Source organism: Eubalaena glacialis, chromosome 11, assembly GCF_028564815.1.
Source record: "Eubalaena glacialis isolate mEubGla1 chromosome 11, mEubGla1.1.hap2.+ XY, whole genome shotgun sequence".
Taxonomy (NCBI): domain Eukaryota; kingdom Metazoa; phylum Chordata; class Mammalia; order Artiodactyla; family Balaenidae; genus Eubalaena; species Eubalaena glacialis.
In genome coordinates this window covers 3,578,475-3,596,537 of record NC_083726.1, presented here as the reverse complement: position 1 = coordinate 3,596,537, position 18,063 = coordinate 3,578,475, and the positions used below count along the sequence as shown (strand labels likewise).

Sequence of the window (18,063 nt, the reverse complement as noted above, 5' to 3'; positions counted from 1 at the left end):
TTACGTGGTTAATTTTATGAGAATTTCACCTCAATAAAAAAAAAAAAAAAATTGGATGGGCATCCACCATTCACAATGCCCCCGGCCACTTTCTACCTGGACATTTGAGAAACTCCTTCCCCATCTTTATCTGTAAAATGGGGATAAACTCATCCCACTGCCTTCCTGTCAAGCCTCACAAGCAAGAACAGGCAAAAAGAGCAGTGAACATTCTCCGTCAGGGTCGGGAGGTGTGCGTGTGATGACACAGCCAGCCTGACTCGGGGGGCAGGGACGAAGACCCCAGCAGGTGTGTTTGATCTGGGTTCAGCTCATCCGTTTTTGTTGAGGGAAGACAAAGCACAGCTGGATGGCCGGCAGGTGGGACGAAGGCCGGGTGGGAAAGGAATCAGGAGGAGAATCGGGAGAAGTCGACGGTGCGCGGCTCAGGTCCGCACGTCCACCCCGTGTGTCTGCAAGAGGAAAGGGATGTGAGTGCGCTGAGGGGGGGATCTGGGGCTGGTAACGAGAAGGTCCGTGAGGCTCTGTGGGCATGGGTGGGGAGGAACAAAGAAAAAAAAGCAAGACGAGATGAACTGCTCCTTCATATTTCTAAGATGAATTTTTAAGTTTGCACAAAAGAAGAAGACAGCCTGGGAATAAAGGGGCCACATGGCAGTATATGAGGATCGTCTCAATTCTCGAGTTAGAGGGGCACTGGGCACAGGATGGGCGAAGTCCCGAGTCCCTGTACCTCCCCATCCCGGCCGGGGGACCCCTGCCCCCACTCACCCCCAGCCCCGCCCTGTAGCAGCCCGGCGTGGACACCCAGGGGCCGAGCAAAGCCAGCACAAGATCCGAGAAATGGAGGCACAGGCCAGCCGGCAGGGCCCGCAGGTGGTGCCGTCGACACCGCTCCGCGTACACAGGCCGCCCTGAGCGGAACCTGCCACGGGGCCAGCGAGGACACACCCGCCATGCCCATCCCTGCAGCCACCTGAGAAAAACCCTGAAGGACCCCGTGTGTGCTTCGGGGGAACCAAAACAACAAGCTTTCTTTGCAAATCTGTGCAGATCTGGGTTCCTGGCTCTCGGCGAATCCGCCCAAAGTCATCACTTGCGGGCCGGCCCTTTTTATTTCCCTCCAGCTTATTTCTTCTCCCTGTGCAGCCCCTCTCCCGGTGTTTCCATTTAGAGGCTCCAGAGCAGCCCGTGGGGATTGTTTGTGAGCACAAAAGCGCTTGGTCCTTACGAAGCGCTCACATTTCTACAGCCTTTTAACCTGCTGCAGACAATTCCTCATCGGGGAGGCGGATGGGGGTTCAGTTTCAAATGCTGGATGCAGGGGAAGGAGGCGTAGGGGGGCCTCGAAACCAGACACCAGGAGGGGCAAGTCTTGGGAACAAAATGGATTCACACTCTGTGTCAGAAATGATTAACCAACATTCGTATCAAAGAATTCACAGATGGCTGGGCTTGAGGAATGTCACAAAGAGTCCAAAGGCAGCCTTGAACGTGTACTGTGAGGTTCGGACCCGACGGGTGGGCTAGCTGACTGCAGCCCACGGGCTGACAGCCGCACCAAGAAATGTGGGTGAGACACCCCGCTGGTCCTGGCACAGAGGTGATGAGACCCCCCTCCGAAGCAGGCGTGGTGTCTCTCTGAAGCTAAGAGATAAGAGGAAAAGACATCCAGACACACAAGCTTCCAGGATCCAAACCAAATTCCCAAGGAGCCTTCCACAAGGACTGTGCTGGAACTCAAACAGCAGATCAAGGTACTATGTCCCCGCGGGGCCTAGGAGGTGCCTGGGAGGGGCGCTCCCACTTGAGGGCAGGTCACAGGATGTTCTTGTGGAGACTCAGATTCTCAGCTTCCCTGCCTGTAACATTCAGGTGTGAATCCCCTCCTGCTGCCCAGGCAGGTCGCGGCCTCTCTCAGACCCCTGCTTCCAGACCCCCCCCCCCCCGCTCGCTGATCAGGCCTCCACACAGGTGCTTCGGACGCCACGATGCAACAGATGTAAGTCCACATCTCTTATGGGAAGGGATTCACCCCCAACGCCATCCAGGCAAGGAGCAGAGAAGGAATGTAGGAAAAACAGATTAAGGGACGTGGCAGATTTTTCCTGACACTCCAACCAACTGCCAACCCCTCGCCCCTTCTGATTGTCCCAGGGGCACTTACATCTCAACTTGCCCCACTCCCCCCGAATGAAGTGTCTGCAGCGAGGATCTCCCCTGCCCACTCACACGGAATCCCAGGCCCCGGGACAGCACGCCACGGCAGAAGGAACGGGCGCCACCCACCCACATCGGGTTTACCTGCACCCCGATTTGCCACGCTGCAAAGGCTACACTGACCAGTCCGGCTCCTCCAGGGCAGTGGAACTGCCAGACAGCTTTGGAACTTGGCACAGGACTTGAAGTCTCCATATAGACAAAATGGCTTGTCCAATGGGAACCGGACTGCCCCTCGGTGTGGAGCCGCGGCAAGCCGCCCAGGGCCTGGAAGTGGTTCATCCCCTTGCCTGCATTTTCCATGGGGGCTTGGGGCCTCTTCAGCAGCATCAAGAAGTCATTCCAGGGCTTCCCTGGTGGCTCAGTGGTTAAGAATCCGCCTGCCAATGCAGGGGACATGGGTTCGAGCCCTGGTCCGGGAAGATCCCACATGCCATGGAGCAACTAAGCCTGTGCACCACAACTACTGAGCCTGCGCTCTAGAGCCCGCGAGCCACAACTACTGAGCCCATGTGCCACAACTACTGAAGCCCACATGCCTAGAGCCTGTGCTCCGCAACAAGAGAAGCCACCGCAATGAGAAGCCCGCACACCGCAATGAAGAGTAGCCCCCGCTCACCACAACTAGAGAAAGCCCGCACGCAGCAACGAAGACCCAACGCAGCCATAAATAAATAAATAAATTAAATAAATGGAAAAAAAAAGTCATTCAATGGGAAAAAATATTTGCAAACGATAAGACTGACAAGGGCTCAAGGGCTTAATTTCCAAAATATACAGACAGCTCATATAACTCAACAACAAAAAAACAAGCAACCCAATCGAAAAATGGGCAGAAGACCTAAATAGACATTTCTCCAAAGACACACAGATGGCCAAGAGGCACATGAAAAGATGCTCATCATCGCTAATTATCAGAGAAATGCAAATCAAAACTACAGTGAGGTACCACCTCACACTGGTCAGAATGGCCATCATTAAACAGTCTACAAATAACAAATGCTGGAGAGGGTGTGGAGAAAAGGGAACCCTCCTACACTGTTGGTGGGAATGTAAGTTGGTGCAGCCACTATGGAGAACAGTATGGAGGGTCCTCAGAAAACTAAAAATAGAATTACCATATGATCCCAGCAATCCCACTCCTGGGCATATATCCGGACAAAACCATAATTCAAAAAGATACATGCACCCCTATGTTCATAGCAGCACTATTCACAATAGCCAAGACATGGAAGCAACCAAAATGTCCATCGACAGATGAATGGATAAAGAAGATATGGTATATATATATATATAATGGAATATTATGCAGCCACGAAAAGGATGAAATAATGCCATTTGCAGCAACATGGATGGACCTAGAGATTACCATACTAAGTGAAGTGAGTCAGACAAAAACAAACACCATATGATATCACTTATATGTGGAATCTAAAATATGACACAAATGAACCTATCTATGAAACAGAAACAGACTCACAGACATAAGAATAGACTTGTGGTTGCCAAGGGGGAGGAGGTTGGGGGAGGGATGAACTGGGAGTTTGGGGTTAGCAGATGCAAACTATTATATATAGAATGGATGGACAACAAGGTCCTACTGTATAGCACAGGGAAAACGATATTCAATGTCCTGGGATAAACCATAATGGAAAAAATATGAAAAAGAATATGTATGTATAACTGAATCACTTTGCTGTACAGCAGAAATTAAACACAACATTGTAAATCAACTATACTTCAATAGAGTTTTTTAAAAAAAGAAGTCATTCCACCATCTTCAGTCAATGAAATTGACAGGAGAAGCCCAGAGTTCCCCCAGATTAAGCTGTAAACAGATTTATTTCTTGAGTTTAACATTAAGACTTAAGCCCAGGCCTTCTTGACCTTTTTCCTTTAAGACATGGGACACCTACATCCTAGGAGGGACACAGCAACCCCTTAGGGTGTGGGCAGCAAACTGCTGCATGCAAGCCTGACCGGGCCACCAGGTGGGCCACTTACGGGCCACCAGGTAGGGCAGACATCTCTGGCTGAGGGGGCAGGTGCTCCTCACTCCCCCACCTGCCAGTGACCTGTGGCAGGGGACGCACCGCTGAGTTGGGCAGCCTCTCCTAGAGAGCGGCTCAGTTCACAGCTCCCACCTCCAGGGTCATTTGGAAGAGTGGACCTGAGCCCCTTTGCAGAGTCCCTGTTGCTGGGCTGGTTGTCACACCAATGCGGGTGAGGGCCTAAGGCTGGCAGGGGACAGGGGACAGCAGTATCCACAGCCTCCAAAGAGCATCACCTCCCAAAGGCCAAGACGTCACATCCTGACCCCACTTAGGAAAATCACATGACTCCCCATGGCCCCCGCGCCAGATTCAGCTGTAATATGGAGTAAAAACGGCACCTCCCTTGTGGGATTAAATGCATACAGACGTGTGTGAGGGGAACATTCCACGAAGTTTGCTGCTGCCGTGTTACTGCTAAGAAAGACAGGAAGAAAGCCAAAACACATGCAAATGGCTATTCTGCCTGTATTTTTGCTGTCCTATTTTCCTATATTAAAAATATACAGTTTCTTTTACATCTCTAAAGAAAAAAGGAGCAGTTAGCAGCCAGTGTGTCACTGCATCTTCGTGGCAGCCTCAGGTCCTTCTCCAGGGCTCAAACACAGAGCCACCTGCAGCTCTGAGTCCTCCATGTGTTCAGTTATCCAAGAAAATACTGGCCTGTGGGGACGGACTCTTTTTATTTGGGGAGCATTAAAAAGAAAAGATTTTTAACAAGGGTCAGAACCAACTGGTCACCTTAAAACAGATCACAGCAGAGCTTGCTGTTTCTCAGGCAAGGAGGTTACCCAATTCCTGACAACTGTGGCCACAGGTCAAAGGAGGCGCTTTTCTGATGGTCGCACGATAGGCTCAGACGTGGAAGAACCGAGGGCTGGGAGGCGGAGATCCACCTAGCGTTGTCTCTGTGCTCCGCACTGCGTATAAATAAGCATCTCCTAACGGCCACAGTGACCTCCGGGGGGATGACTTTTGCTCTGGAAAAGATCCATGAGGCAAGGTGCAAGCCCCTCACAGGGCCCGCCCCCTCACCAAACAAAGCTCCCGAGTCGGTGAAAGGGAGCCAGGAGCCCCTCAGCTGTTGTCCCTGCTGGGCTGGCCATCGGTGTCAGGTCCCCTGTCTGCGGCCACCTGGCCAAGCAGGCTCCCCAGGTTTTCTGGGAACCCAGGAGTTTATGCAGATTTGCGTGGAGGGGGTCTCTTCTCCAATGCCAGATGAAGGGCTCAAGATCGGGGTTCTTTCAGTTTTAACAGCACCTTCTTGGAAAGCTGGGGTAACATGTTCCTTCTTTTGGGGGCTCTGTGGACAAAATGTTCCTTGGCACAAAGTGGGAGACCCTTAGGCACCCCATGAGAAGCTCACGTCCCTGCACTCGTAGGGCCTATGAATCTGACCGTCGGCTACTCCCAGCTGGACCAGAGATGGGGGAGGGGCACCTGAGCAGCTGCCCCTGGGGTACTCCGCTTGGCACGGGGACTGGCGCCTGCGAGTGGCTCCTGGGGTCGCAGAGATGGACCCTCTGGGCTCAGCCCACACAGTCCTGGGAGAGAAAGGACAGGGACTTCGGCAATGACAAAGTCACTCTGGGCTACGAGGGTTCACAGGTCACAGGCCATCTTTTCAGAAAACCTCCTCGGACAAAGGGAGAAAGGCTTTCAAGAAACGTGCACAGGGACTTCCCTGGTGGTGAAGTGGTTAAGACTCCACACTCCCAATGCAGGGGGCCCGGGTTCGATCCCCAGGCAGGGAACTAGATCCCATATGTATGTGGCAACTAAGAGTTCACATGCCACAACTAAGGAGCCCATGTGCTGCAACTAAGGAGCCAGTGTGTCACAACTAAGGAGCCCACCTGCTGCAACTAAGACCCGGCACAACCAAATAAATAAATAAATAAATATGAAAAAAAGAAGGAAAAAAAAAGAAACGTGCACACTCACCAGTACTCACTCCTGTGTGTGCGTGCACACCCCGCCTGCTCCTGCTGGGACCCTGACAGGCTCCTCTCTGTCCCCAGACTCGACAGCAGCAAAGACCCCCAGACCCTCAGCTTCTCCCTGCAGACCCCCAGGGCCTCCCACTCGCCCCCATCCCCTTTCTGACCAGCCTCCCCACCCCCACCCCCGTCTGCAGGCCTCGAGGGTGCCCTGCTGAGAATCCCTGTGATGAAGGTGGAAATGCAGGGGGTTGCTGAGTTGGTGGGGAGAAAGCACGGACAAGGCTGGAAAGGCTGGGAAGGCGGGGGAGAGGGACGGTCACAGCAGGAGGGCACCAGCGGGTGAGAGCTGCCCGCCCGCAGCTCCGTCCAGCCCTGGCCCTGTCCCTCCGTGTCCCCCTCCCAGGGCGGACGCGAGGACCTCGCAGTAACGTGCTGGTCCCGGGGAGGGCGGGAGGCGCGGGGGGCAGCACCTCATTGCAGAGTGTTGGAGGGCAGTGAGGGGGGTGATCTGGGCACCCTGGGTGTGACACGGACGGCAGGTGGAGGCGCACGGCCACCAGACAGGGAGCCGCCGTGAAGTCGGTGGTGCCCCAGGCTGCAGGAGACTTTCCATAACAGGCGTGGAGCAGGGGCCCAGGGTGGGGCTGTGTGCGTCCCGGGGAGTAATTCTGTTTCCATAGCAGGTGACTCTGCCATCTGACGGGGCCGTGTTTGGAAAGGAAGCAGGCGACTGACTGTCCCAGCTCCCTGGGCCGCCAGCAGGCGGGCACCCCATCCCCTTGGGGACCGTGGGCTGGGCTCCCACTACAGTTATGGGAGCATCGATGTTGGACATTTATCGACGACCCATGGGCCCAGACACAACAGAAGCCACTCCCATCCTGAGAAACTGGCCAAGGAAGCAGGAAACGCAGCCAGGGAGAAAGAAAACGATTCACACCCCAGACTGGGGACTTGAACTTGAATGGGTGAACCTGCCCAGCAGGAAATGAGCGCGTGGGGGGCATCCCACAGACTCATCTGCAACATGTCCATGCTGGCACCCCCCGTCGGGGAGGACCAAGGCTAAGAAGACCCTGCTGCAGACCCGGGGATAGTAATGAGCCTGCCTGGCTATCTCCTCCATCACAAAGGTTTGACGGACTTGGCAAACGCTTACCTACACTTTTAAAAAGTTTAGCCTCCTTATCTTGTACATTCTTTATTTTTTATTTTTATTTATTTTTTTATCCAACGCTTGGTGAATTCTGCTTCACAATGATAGGAAGAGCCGACATCGAAGGATCAAAAAGCGACGTCGCTATGAACGCTTGGCCGCCACAAGCCAGTTATCCCTGTGGTAAGTTTTCTGACACCTCCTGCTTAAAACCCCAAAGGTCAGAAGGATCGTGAGGCCCCGCCTTCACGGTCTGTATTCGTACCGAAAATCAAGATCACGCGAGCTTTTGCCCTTCTGCTCCACGGGAGGTTTCTGTCCTCCCTGAGCTCGCCTTAGGACACCTGCGTTACCGTTCGACAGGTGTACCGCCCGACATTCTTTAAATCAAATGATTTTCTAAGCAAAAAATTTAAATGAAGAAAACGAAAATGGTTCATGATCCCATCACCCAGATGACTCTTGCTGTATTCTTCAATAAAAGAAAACGTGAAACACGTAAAGTATCGCAGAAAGGTACAAAATGAACACGAAAGCCGCCTCCTTTCTCATCAACCTTAATCCCGAAGGTATCCACGTGCGGCAGACTGTTTGCAAAAAGAGCTGCAACATCATCGGATGAATGGATAAAGAAGATGTGGCACATTTATACATAATGGAATATTACTCAGCCATAAAAAGAAACGAAATGGAGGTATTTGTAGTGAGGTGGATGGACCTAGAGTCTGTCATACAGATTGAAGTAAGTCAGAAAGAGAAAAACAAATACAGTATGCTAACACATATATATGGAAGCTAAGGAAAAAAAAAAAAAAAGTCATGAAGAACCTAGTAGCAAGACGGGGATAAAGACACAGACTTACTAGAGAATGGACTTGAGGATATGGGGAGGGGGAAGGGCAAGCTGTGACAAAGTGAGAGAGTGGCATGGACATGTATACACTACCAAACGTAAAATAGATAGCTAGTGGGAAGCAACTGCATAGCACAGGGAGATCAGCTCGGTGCTTTGTGACCACCTAGAGGGGTGGGATAGGGAGGGTGGGAGGGAGACGCAAGAGGGAGGAGATATGGGAACATATGTATATGTATAACTGATTCACTTTGTTATAAAGCAGAAACTAACACACCATTGTAAAGCAATTATACTCCAATAAAGATGTTAAAAAAAAAAAAAAAAGAGCTGCAACAATGCTTCCTGGCACCGAATCACAGGAATAATAAATATCTGATGTTTTAAGATATCACGCTTGGGATGGTTTATGACCCAGCACAGCTATCTGATACGTGCTGTCGATGGATTTGTTTTGCAGGGAGGACGATACCCTTCAGAAAAAAATTTGCATATGCCAGCACATATTTGTGTATCTTTCAAAGTTCTTTTAACTAAGTTCTTGAGTTAATTTTAGATGCACATGCAATTCTAAAAAATAACAGAGATCCGATGTGCCCTTTACCCAGTTTCCACCAATGGTAAACATCCTGCAAGTGATAGTATAACATCACAGCCCAGATGTGGACGCTGATACCGTCAGGATGTAGAACATTCCATCACCACTAGGACCCCACCTGTTGCCCTTTCACAGCCACACCCACTTCCCTCCCACCCCCACCCCAGGCAACCACTCATCTGTTCTCCAATTCTATCATTCTGTCATTCAAGAATGTTATACAGGGACTTCCCTGGTGGCACAATGGTTAAGAATCCGCCTGCCAATGCAGGGGACATGGGTTCGAGCCTTGGGCCAGGAAGATCTCACATGCCGCAGAGCAGCTAAGCCCATGCACCACAACTACTGAACCTGTGCCCTAGAGCCCGCGATCCACAACTACTGAGCCCGTGCGCCACAACTACTGAAGCCCGCGCGCCTAGAGCCCATGCTCTGCAGCAACAGAAGCCACCGCAATGAGAAGCCCGCACACCGCAACAAAGAGTAGCCCCCGCTCACCACAAACTAGAGAAGGCCCGTGCGCAGCAATGAAGACTCAATGCAGCCAAAAATAAATAAATAAATTTAAAAAAAAATAAATTTATTAAAAAAAAAGAATGTTATACAGATGGAATCATACAGTACACAAGCTCGTGAGATTGGCTTTCCCTGCTCTGCATATTTTTCTCTTACATGTATCAGTAGTTCGTTCCTTCTTATTACTGAATAGTATTCCGAGTTCCACGGTGTGGATGTACACAGTCTGCTTAGCCATTCACCCACAGGGGCCTTCTGGGAGGTTTCCAGTTTGGGAATGTTAGGGAAAGAGCTGCTGTGAACATTTGTATACATGACTTGTATCTATAGTCATGAGGGATATTGGCCTGTAGTTCCTTTGGTACTGTCTTCATCTCATTTTGGTATTAGGGTAATACTAACTTCACAAAATGAACTGGGAAGTGTTCCCTCCTCTTCTATTTTCTTAAAGATACTGTACAGAATTGGTGTAATTCTTTAAACATTTGGTAGCATTCTCCAGTGAAACCACCTGAGCCTGGAGATTTCATTTTGGGGAGTTTTTAAAATACAAATCCAATTTCCTTAATAGTAATGTAGTTATTCGAATTATTTATTTCACATTGGTTGAGTTGTGGTAGCTTGTGTTTTTTGAGGAACTGAGAATTTATTCCTGATATTAGTCATCTGTCTTCTCTCTTTTTTTTTTTTTTTTTGGGGGGGGGGCGGTCAGTCTTGCTAGAAGTTTGACAACGTTATTGATTTTCCCAAAGCTCTGTTTCATTGATCCTTTCTGTTTTTTTCCTGTTTTAAAAACCACTGGTTTCTGCTCTTATCTTTATTCTTTCTTTCCATCTACTTGCTTTGGGTTTATTTTGTTCTTATTTTTGGAGGTTCTTGAGGTGGGAACTCAGATTATTGACTTGAGACTTATTCTCTTTTCTAATATAAGTATGTAATGCTATGAATTTCCCTCTCAGCACTGTTCTACCTGCATCCTACATATTTTGGTATTTTGTATTTCATTCCTTTTAAATTAAAAAAATTTTAAACAAACTTCCTCCCTCCCTTTTCTGAATAATTGAATACTTCAGTCAAGTCTCTATGAAGGCCCCTTGTTCCCAGCACCTGCTGGAGTCAGTCAATAGATTCAGGGCTGAGAGAGGTAGCAGCTCACAAGGCTGAGGCTGAACGAGAAGGGCAGCAGGGAGGCAGCCTGGTGAGGGCTGAGGGTGATTGAGGATAGCAGCTAAGTGAGGTGGTGGAACGGTGGGGTTGGCAGACTGTTTAAATAATGGTGGATTGAGATAATAAATAACTATATTGAGGATAATGGGAACAAGGTTTCTCACTGAGCAAGAAAAGATTTACAAATATGGAAAGGGAAAAAACTAGAATGACTCTGTAGTGCTGGAATGGAATTCAAGGTTTTCAATAAGTAGAGATAGAAATAAATATGAAGTTCAGTATGTGTATATATGAGCATGCACACATACCTATACATACATATGTACACACATCCATGTCCTAGCTCTGCCCAGTGAGAGAGATTGGGAGTGAGACACCCTAGGAGCAATGAGCATATCTAGCACCTGAATCTTGGTTTCTAAATACCTTTCTTTTTTTTTTTTTTTAACATCTTTATTGGAGTATAATTGCTTTACAATGTTGTGTTAGTTTCTGCTGTATAACAAAGTGAATCAGCTATATGCATACATATATCCCCATATCCCCTCCCTCTTGCGTCTCCCTCCCATCCTCCTTATCCCACACCTCTAGGTGGTCGCAAAGCACCGAGCTGATCTCCCTGTGCGATGCAGCTGCTTCCCACTAGCTATCTATTTTACATGTGGTAGTGTATATATGTCCATGCCACTCTCTCACTTCGTCCCAGCTTACCCTTCCCCCTCCCCGTGTCCCCAAGTCCATTCTCTACATCTGTGTCTTTATTCCTGTCCTGCCCCTAGGTTCATCAGAACCATTTTCTTTTTTTTTAAGATTCCATATATATGTATTAGCATATGGTATTTGTTTTTCTCTTTCTGACTTACTTCACTCTGTATGACAGACTCTAGGTCCATCCACCTCACTACAAAGAACTCAATTTCGTTTCTTTTTATGGCTGAGTAATATTCCATTGTACATATGTGCCACATCTTCTTTATCCATTCATCTGTCGATGGACACTTAGGTTGCTTCCATGTCCTGGCTATTGTAAATAGTGCTGCAATGAACATTGTGGCACATCACTCTTTCTGAATTATGGTTTTCTCAGGGTATATGCCCGGTAGTGGGATTGCTGGGTCATGTGGTAGTTCTATTTTTAGTTTTTTAAGGAGCCTCCATACTGTTCTCCATAGTGGCTGTATCAATTTACATTCCCACCAACAGTGCAAGAGGGTTCCCTTTTCTCCACACCCTCTCCAGCATTTATTGTTTGTAGGTTTTTTGATGATGGCCATTCTGACCAGTGTGAGGTGATACCTCATTGTAGTTTTGATTTGCATTTCTCTAATGATTAGTGATGTTGAGCATCTTTTCATGTGTCTGTTGGCAATCTGTATATCTTCTTTGGAGAAATGTCTGTTTAGGTCTTCTGCCCATTTTTGGATTGGGTTGTTTGTTTTTTTGATATTGAGCTGCATGAGCTGCTTGTATATTTTGGAGATTAATCCTCTGTCAGTTGCTTTGTTTTCAAATATTTTCTAAGGGTTGTCTTTTCATCTTTTTTATGGTTTCCTTTGCTGTGCAAAAGCTTTTAAGTTTCATTAGGTCCTATTTGTTTATTTTTGTTTTTATTTCCATTTGTCTAGGAGGTGGGTCAAAAAGGATCTTGCTGTGATTTATGTCATAGAGTATTCTGCCTATGTTTTCCTCTAAGAGTTTTATAGTGTCTGGCCTTACATTTAGGTCTTTAATCCATTTTGAGTTTATTTTTGTGTATGGTGTTAGGAAGTGTTCTAATTTCACTCTTTTACATGTAGCTGTCCAGTTTTCCCAGCACCACTTATTGAAGAGGTTGTCTTTTCTCCATTGTATACTCTTGCCTCCTTTATCAAAGATAAGGTGACCATAGGTGCGTGGGTTTATCTCTGGGCTTTCTATCCTGTTCCATTGATCTATATTTCTGTTTTTGTGCCAGTACCATACTGTCTTGATTACTGTAGCTTTGTAGTATAGTCTGAAGTCCAGGAGTCTGATTCCTCCAGCTCCGTTTTTCTTTCTCAAGATTGCTTTGGTTATTCGGGGTCTTTTGTGTTTCCATACAAATTGTGCAACTAAATACCTTTCTTTATTAAAAGAATCCAGAGTTCTGTGGGTAAAATGACCCTTCTCCCTCCCTCCCTCCCTCTCTCCCTCTCTCCCTCTCTCTCCCTCTCCCTCCCTCTCTTTCTCTCTCTCCCTCTCCCCTTCTCCTCTTCCCTACGCCACCCCTTCCACATCCTCTGGAGCATCAGTTCCTGGACAGCAATAGAGTTTTATTTCTTTTGTCTTCTGTAAATCCCCGTACCCTAAACAGTTCCTGGCACACAGTAGGCAGTCAATAACTGCTCCACGTATTAATGAATGAACAAAGGCATGAAGGAAGGGCTGCAGGGAGTGACGAGGGAGGCCAGGCAGCCACACCCAGAGGACCACATAAACCACAGCAGGTCTGCAGGACCCCAGGAGAACTTTCATCAAGACCAGCCTGAAACAAGATTCTGAGTGGAAGCCCTTGAGTTTTCTGGAACATTTGTGGAAGCAGAGGGAGATCCCCACTGACCCCAGGGTGTAGTGGATCACATCCCTCTGCACCACCCCATGCACAGCCCACTTCCCTGGAACCCCTGGAATATGGTGTGTGACACAGACCCAAGAGGTTATGAATGACTTGAACAAGCCAGGCCTGAAGTGCAGCCGGGGCAGAGGAGTCCCTAATGAACCCTGTACCAGTGGCCCCTTCCCCAAGGTCATGGGAATCTCCAGCACTGGGATGCTCTGCTCAGTGATCTCAGAGGATGCTGACACTTGAGAGAAGCAGCTCAGCTGGGGCTCTCACTTCACGAAGATGCTTTCAGCGCTGGACCAAAGACAACCCTTGTCATCTCAGAATCACTCAAACCAGAACAGGTCGCCTGCCGAGGCCCCGCCCAGGATCCTATCAAACTCCTCCTGGATGATGTGTCAGCATCCCCGAGGCCCAGCTGGGCTCCTGGACAAGGTGAGGGCCTCCAGGTAATCCCTCCAGACGCCCAGGGCAAGGGCCCCGCCAGGCACACGATAGGCACTCAGTGAGTGAGTGACTGTCCTCTCAGGCGTCCTCCCCAGGAAGAGCGGAGATGCCACATTATAGATGCTTCCACAGGAGGGTGCTTCTCCCCCTCCCCACGGCCCCCAGGGTCTCTACACCAAACATTTTGACACCGAAGGGCAAGGGGAAAGGGCAGACACCCCGAAGAGCCCTGACTACCGCCAAACCCGAGTTCCAACTGCAAAGAAATCATTTCAGAACGATCTACACGAAACTATCATCTCACAACAACCTGCACAAACTCTTGCATCCGGCGCATTCACTCTTTTGCGAGTTGGCAGGGGAAATGTTTACCTATCGTGCACAATAGCCTTGGAAAAAAAAGCACATCTGCGATGAAGTGATGACCACAAATCCTCCAAATCCTCCCCAAACCTCCAGGGGTGGGTGTGGGCGGCGGGGCTCTGGGTTCCATCTGCGCTTGACGGAGTTCGACATGTTTCTGCAAAGCATCCGCCTTTAAAATACCTTCCCAGGAAAACGCCCAGCCCCAGCGGGCACCTGGGCTCCACCAAAGGTGAATTATACCACCAGACCTTCCCGCTTCAAATGCCACCCACCAAGCAGGAAAAAAAAGTAAACTGACTTTGCCCGGCTCCCTGCCTGGGGGCACCAACCCATAGGGACCACATCAAGCGGCCCTGTTCTCTGATTTCTGGCTGCCTTTGGCCAATGGGGAGCCTAAGGAAATGGAAGGGAGGGCGGGGAGAGCCGTCAGGAGGTCGCTTCTCTGCACAGGTGGCTTCTCTCCATGACCCCTCCTATCTGGGTTCCATTCTGCCCTCTCCCCTGGTTCCTCTCGGCCTCAGGGCTGTCACAGCCCCGGGTCCTGCACTGCCCATCATGGGTGCCCCGCACCCTGCGCCCCTTTGGTGATACACCCTCCTGGGACCATCCTGGTGAGGTTTCCACCTATTTCCTGGGTGTGGGGGGGGCGGTGACTGGTAAAATAGCCCGGACAGGCTCCTGGGCCCCAGAAGACTTGGGGAGGGTCCAAGGGGCCCCAGAGGTTTCCCACACAGGACCCACTCTAAGGACCAGACGCGACGTGGATGACACAACAGATGCCTGCAGAGCAGAGCGACTCGCCCCTCCCGGACCACTTCCAGCGCTGCCCTCCTTCCCATCCGTCTGGCCGCGCACCCTGACCCGCGCACCCTGACGTGGGCCCTGCGCACTGCCCCCACGCCCCCCTCCAAACCTGCTCGCCCCCTGCTGAGCCCCGCCCAGGCCCCTGGACACGTGAGTGCCTCGGGCCCTGAGACACAAAGCTCCCAGGAGACAGATGTCCCTAATCCAGAGCACTTCGGGCACTTCCCATTGTGTGATGAGGGAAACCACAGCAGGCGGGCCTCAGGGTCTGCCTGCAAACTGCTTGGTTTCCTCCATCAAACAGCCTCGGGCAGGAGAGGAAACAGTGAGCTGGCAGCAGGGGAAAGGCCTAATCCCGCGCTGAGGGTCTGCTTCAGGTGCCGCTGAAAGGCTGGCCCTGGGAACGGAAGCGGTGGGTGGCAGTGATCCACCGCCACAGCGTGTTCTCTCACGTGGGCTCCTCCTTCCTTCTCCCGGGGGCATCCCGGGGGCCCTTTAGGAGTGAGTTGACTCCTTGGTGCTCCCTGGAGGGTCTCTGCGAGCAGACCCTCTTGATGCTTCCCGCGTGCCTGACGATGGTCAAGAATGATGGATGCCTCCGGACCTGGGCAGGGCTGGCGGAGCCAGAGGTTCTGTCTCTCCTCAGCTGTGACAGGCTGCTGCTTCAGCCATCAGCAGGTGACCCTGGAACACGCCACGTGCAGGTGCTCTGGTGGGCAACCAAGGCTGACACAGCCCCAAAGCCCGAAGTCTTCAGCCGGCCCTGGGAGATGCGTTTCCCATACAAGCAGGAAGGAAAATGCACCACGTGTGCGTCCTTTGCTTCCCTGACATGGAGCATGGGCCCCAGAGGGTCCCCTCGGCCCATCCCGACTAGCCTGCACCCTGCCGAGCGCACAGCCAACTGCGCATCCCTGACGTCCTGGCCCTGCTGGCAAGGGGAGGAGGCCAGAGGCTGAGAGCTCAGAGGTGTGCGAAGCCCAGACTGTGGGGCATGACATCCTTACCACGTGGCAGCCACCTGCCCCGGAGCAGCGAGCAGGCCAGAGCGTCCATTGCAACTCTTACTTTTCCTTCTTTCTACTCGAGGGGGTGTGCAACGTCCCGACAAAAGCCCGAATGTGTTTGAGCCAGAAAACCACTGACCCCTTGTCCCCAACCTTGGCCCAGGAGGGGCCAGCCTCGCAGGAGCTCTGCGGCCGACACATCTACTTGGTGGTCCTGCCCGGACACGGGACAGCCATCCCGACCACGTGAACAGAGGAATCAGGGGTCCGTCTGCTGTCCTGCTGGCTGGAGCAGATCCAGGCCCCGACATCAGATACAACAGTTCCTGCGCTCAGCGGGACTCTGCCCCGTGCTTTGGGGACACAGAGGCTCACAGGGCGTGGTCCTGGCCTCGGGGCTCCTGACCCTCCAGGATGCTGGGGCGCAGTCTTCGTACCTGTGCGCAGTTGAGAGCTGCTGTCCCTCGGCTGCCTCATCGTGAGAGAATGGCTGCGGGGGAGACTGTCTCCAGGGCAGAGAGAAGGGGCCGAAACCACCTGACCTCGAGCAGGTTGTAGGGGCAGAAGAATTCACCTGGGGGAGTCCGGGGGGCCCCTCTGTCCTCTAGGGTGAGAGAGGCCCACGGGTAGCAACTGGGGAAAGGACGTCACGTGGGTTAAGACATCGTGAAGGAAAAACCCAAGCTGTGCGTCCATCCCATCCTCGAGCCCCCGGAGGTCAGCAGGAGGGGAGGCTCTGAGGGTCCCACGGCGCCCACTGTCTCGCACAGCAGCCACGCAAGGCTGCCCCAGGCGGGCAGCAGGTGGGTGCAGCTCACACTGGCTCCTAATTGTCCCAAACAGCCATAGGGGCACAGCTGCAGAAGACTCCAGCACCTGAGATGCGGCAGCTAGGAAACTGCACGTGTGTCTTCGGAGGCGCGCCGTCTTCCTCTGGTCCGTCCCCCGTCCCCCACCCCACCTCCTTAACTGGCTCACGCGGCCCTGCCTCAAGCAACCCGGGCACGGCCGAGACCACGGCCCCGGGGGGCTAACAGGAATGAGGGCGGCAGGCTGTCCTAGGGGCTGCGGTAGCCCAGACCCCGTCCCAGGCACTGCGAACGCTCTCTGCTTGGTCCCCAGAATCCTGAGAGCAGCACCAGCCCCCGCGTCGCTTCAGATCTGCACCCTGACCCCCCCCAGAACCTCTCGCTGCCCTCATCACAAAGACCGCGCAGAGTTCCACACCCGAGCCAAAACCTACCCGGCCTCTGTCCTGGGCTGGGCGACAGGGGCGTCTCCCGCCCACAGACTGGGAACAAACACCACGGTCACCGTGCAGGTGATCACTGCTGGGGGCCTAAGGATTTCGGGTGATGGAGAAATGAGACGTGTAGGGTGAGCCGTATGTAAACAGGAGGCAGAGGGCACCGATGGCTGAGGACAGACTAGGGGAAGGACGGCAACAGGAAGGGGTCCGTATGACACAGACCTCAGGCCCAAGTGGTGGGAGAGGTCGGCCATCACCACTGTGTCAAAAAGCTGAAATGCAGTAGACGTGAAAGACAGAAAGCACCCTTCCTCCATGGGTGTATCTCTTACAGAGGGAGGACCCCTTGTCTGCCAGCCAAGCCCAGGCCCAAGCCCTGTGGAGGCCTGGGTCGGGGCTCAATGAGCAGGAGGCACCCTGGAGTTTCCCAGGAAGGAGAAGAGCGGTTTGCAAAAACCACAGCGACTACGGAAAGCACCACAGCGATGGAAAGCGGGGCATGCTGATGCAAAAACCGCCAAGGAGTTTCCTTACAAGCCAATAAACAGCAAAATGAAAGGAAACCCCCCAAAACGCCCAGACCTTCACAGCATTTCCTAGGGGAGCCTTCTGACTCTCAGGTTTCATCCAGGTAAGACTGGACGATTTGGGCTTTGGAACAGTGTTTGAATGGCCTGGAATTTTAGCCACCAGTAATGACTCGGCCGAGGCAGCTGCAATGAATAAGCTCTTTCTGCGTCCTTTCCCCCGTGTAGGACTCTGGGGTCCCTGAGTCTCCCCGCCCAGCGCTCCCTGGGGGAGTATCCGCCCCAGCGCAGGGCTTGGGTATCTTTACACAGACCCTCAACAAATGCTCATTTCCTAAATAACTTTTTCAACCAGCATATTTATTGAAATTTCAGAGTATAAATGTCTAAAGACCAAAAAGCTGCCAGGGACCCCCCCCACCGGCCGCCCGGGCTGGGGGTCGGGTGGGGCGGCGCCGGTCCTACCTTGTTGTAATACTGCACCTGCACCGAGTGCCACCGCCCGTCACTCACGCCCCCAGGAACCTGCGGCGCCACCATCGTCGTGGTCTCACCTGCGGGGCAGGGGGAGGTCCAGA

The 18,063-nt window shown here is 51.8% G+C and overlaps 1 protein-coding gene across 4 annotated transcripts in view; it reads right to left on the bottom strand.

The window, feature by feature from the left end:
* Nucleotides 1-18,063, bottom strand: part of CELSR1 (cadherin EGF LAG seven-pass G-type receptor 1) — a 149,238-nt gene that overhangs the window by 50,425 nt on the left and 80,750 nt on the right. For all 4 annotated transcript variants that reach the window (XM_061204270.1, XM_061204272.1, XM_061204271.1 and 1 more), the window contains exon 5: nt 17,951-18,039. In XM_061204270.1, the coding sequence (XP_061060253.1) occupies nt 17,951-18,039 (89 nt within the window). The remainder of the gene's footprint in view (nt 1-17,950; nt 18,040-18,063) is intronic.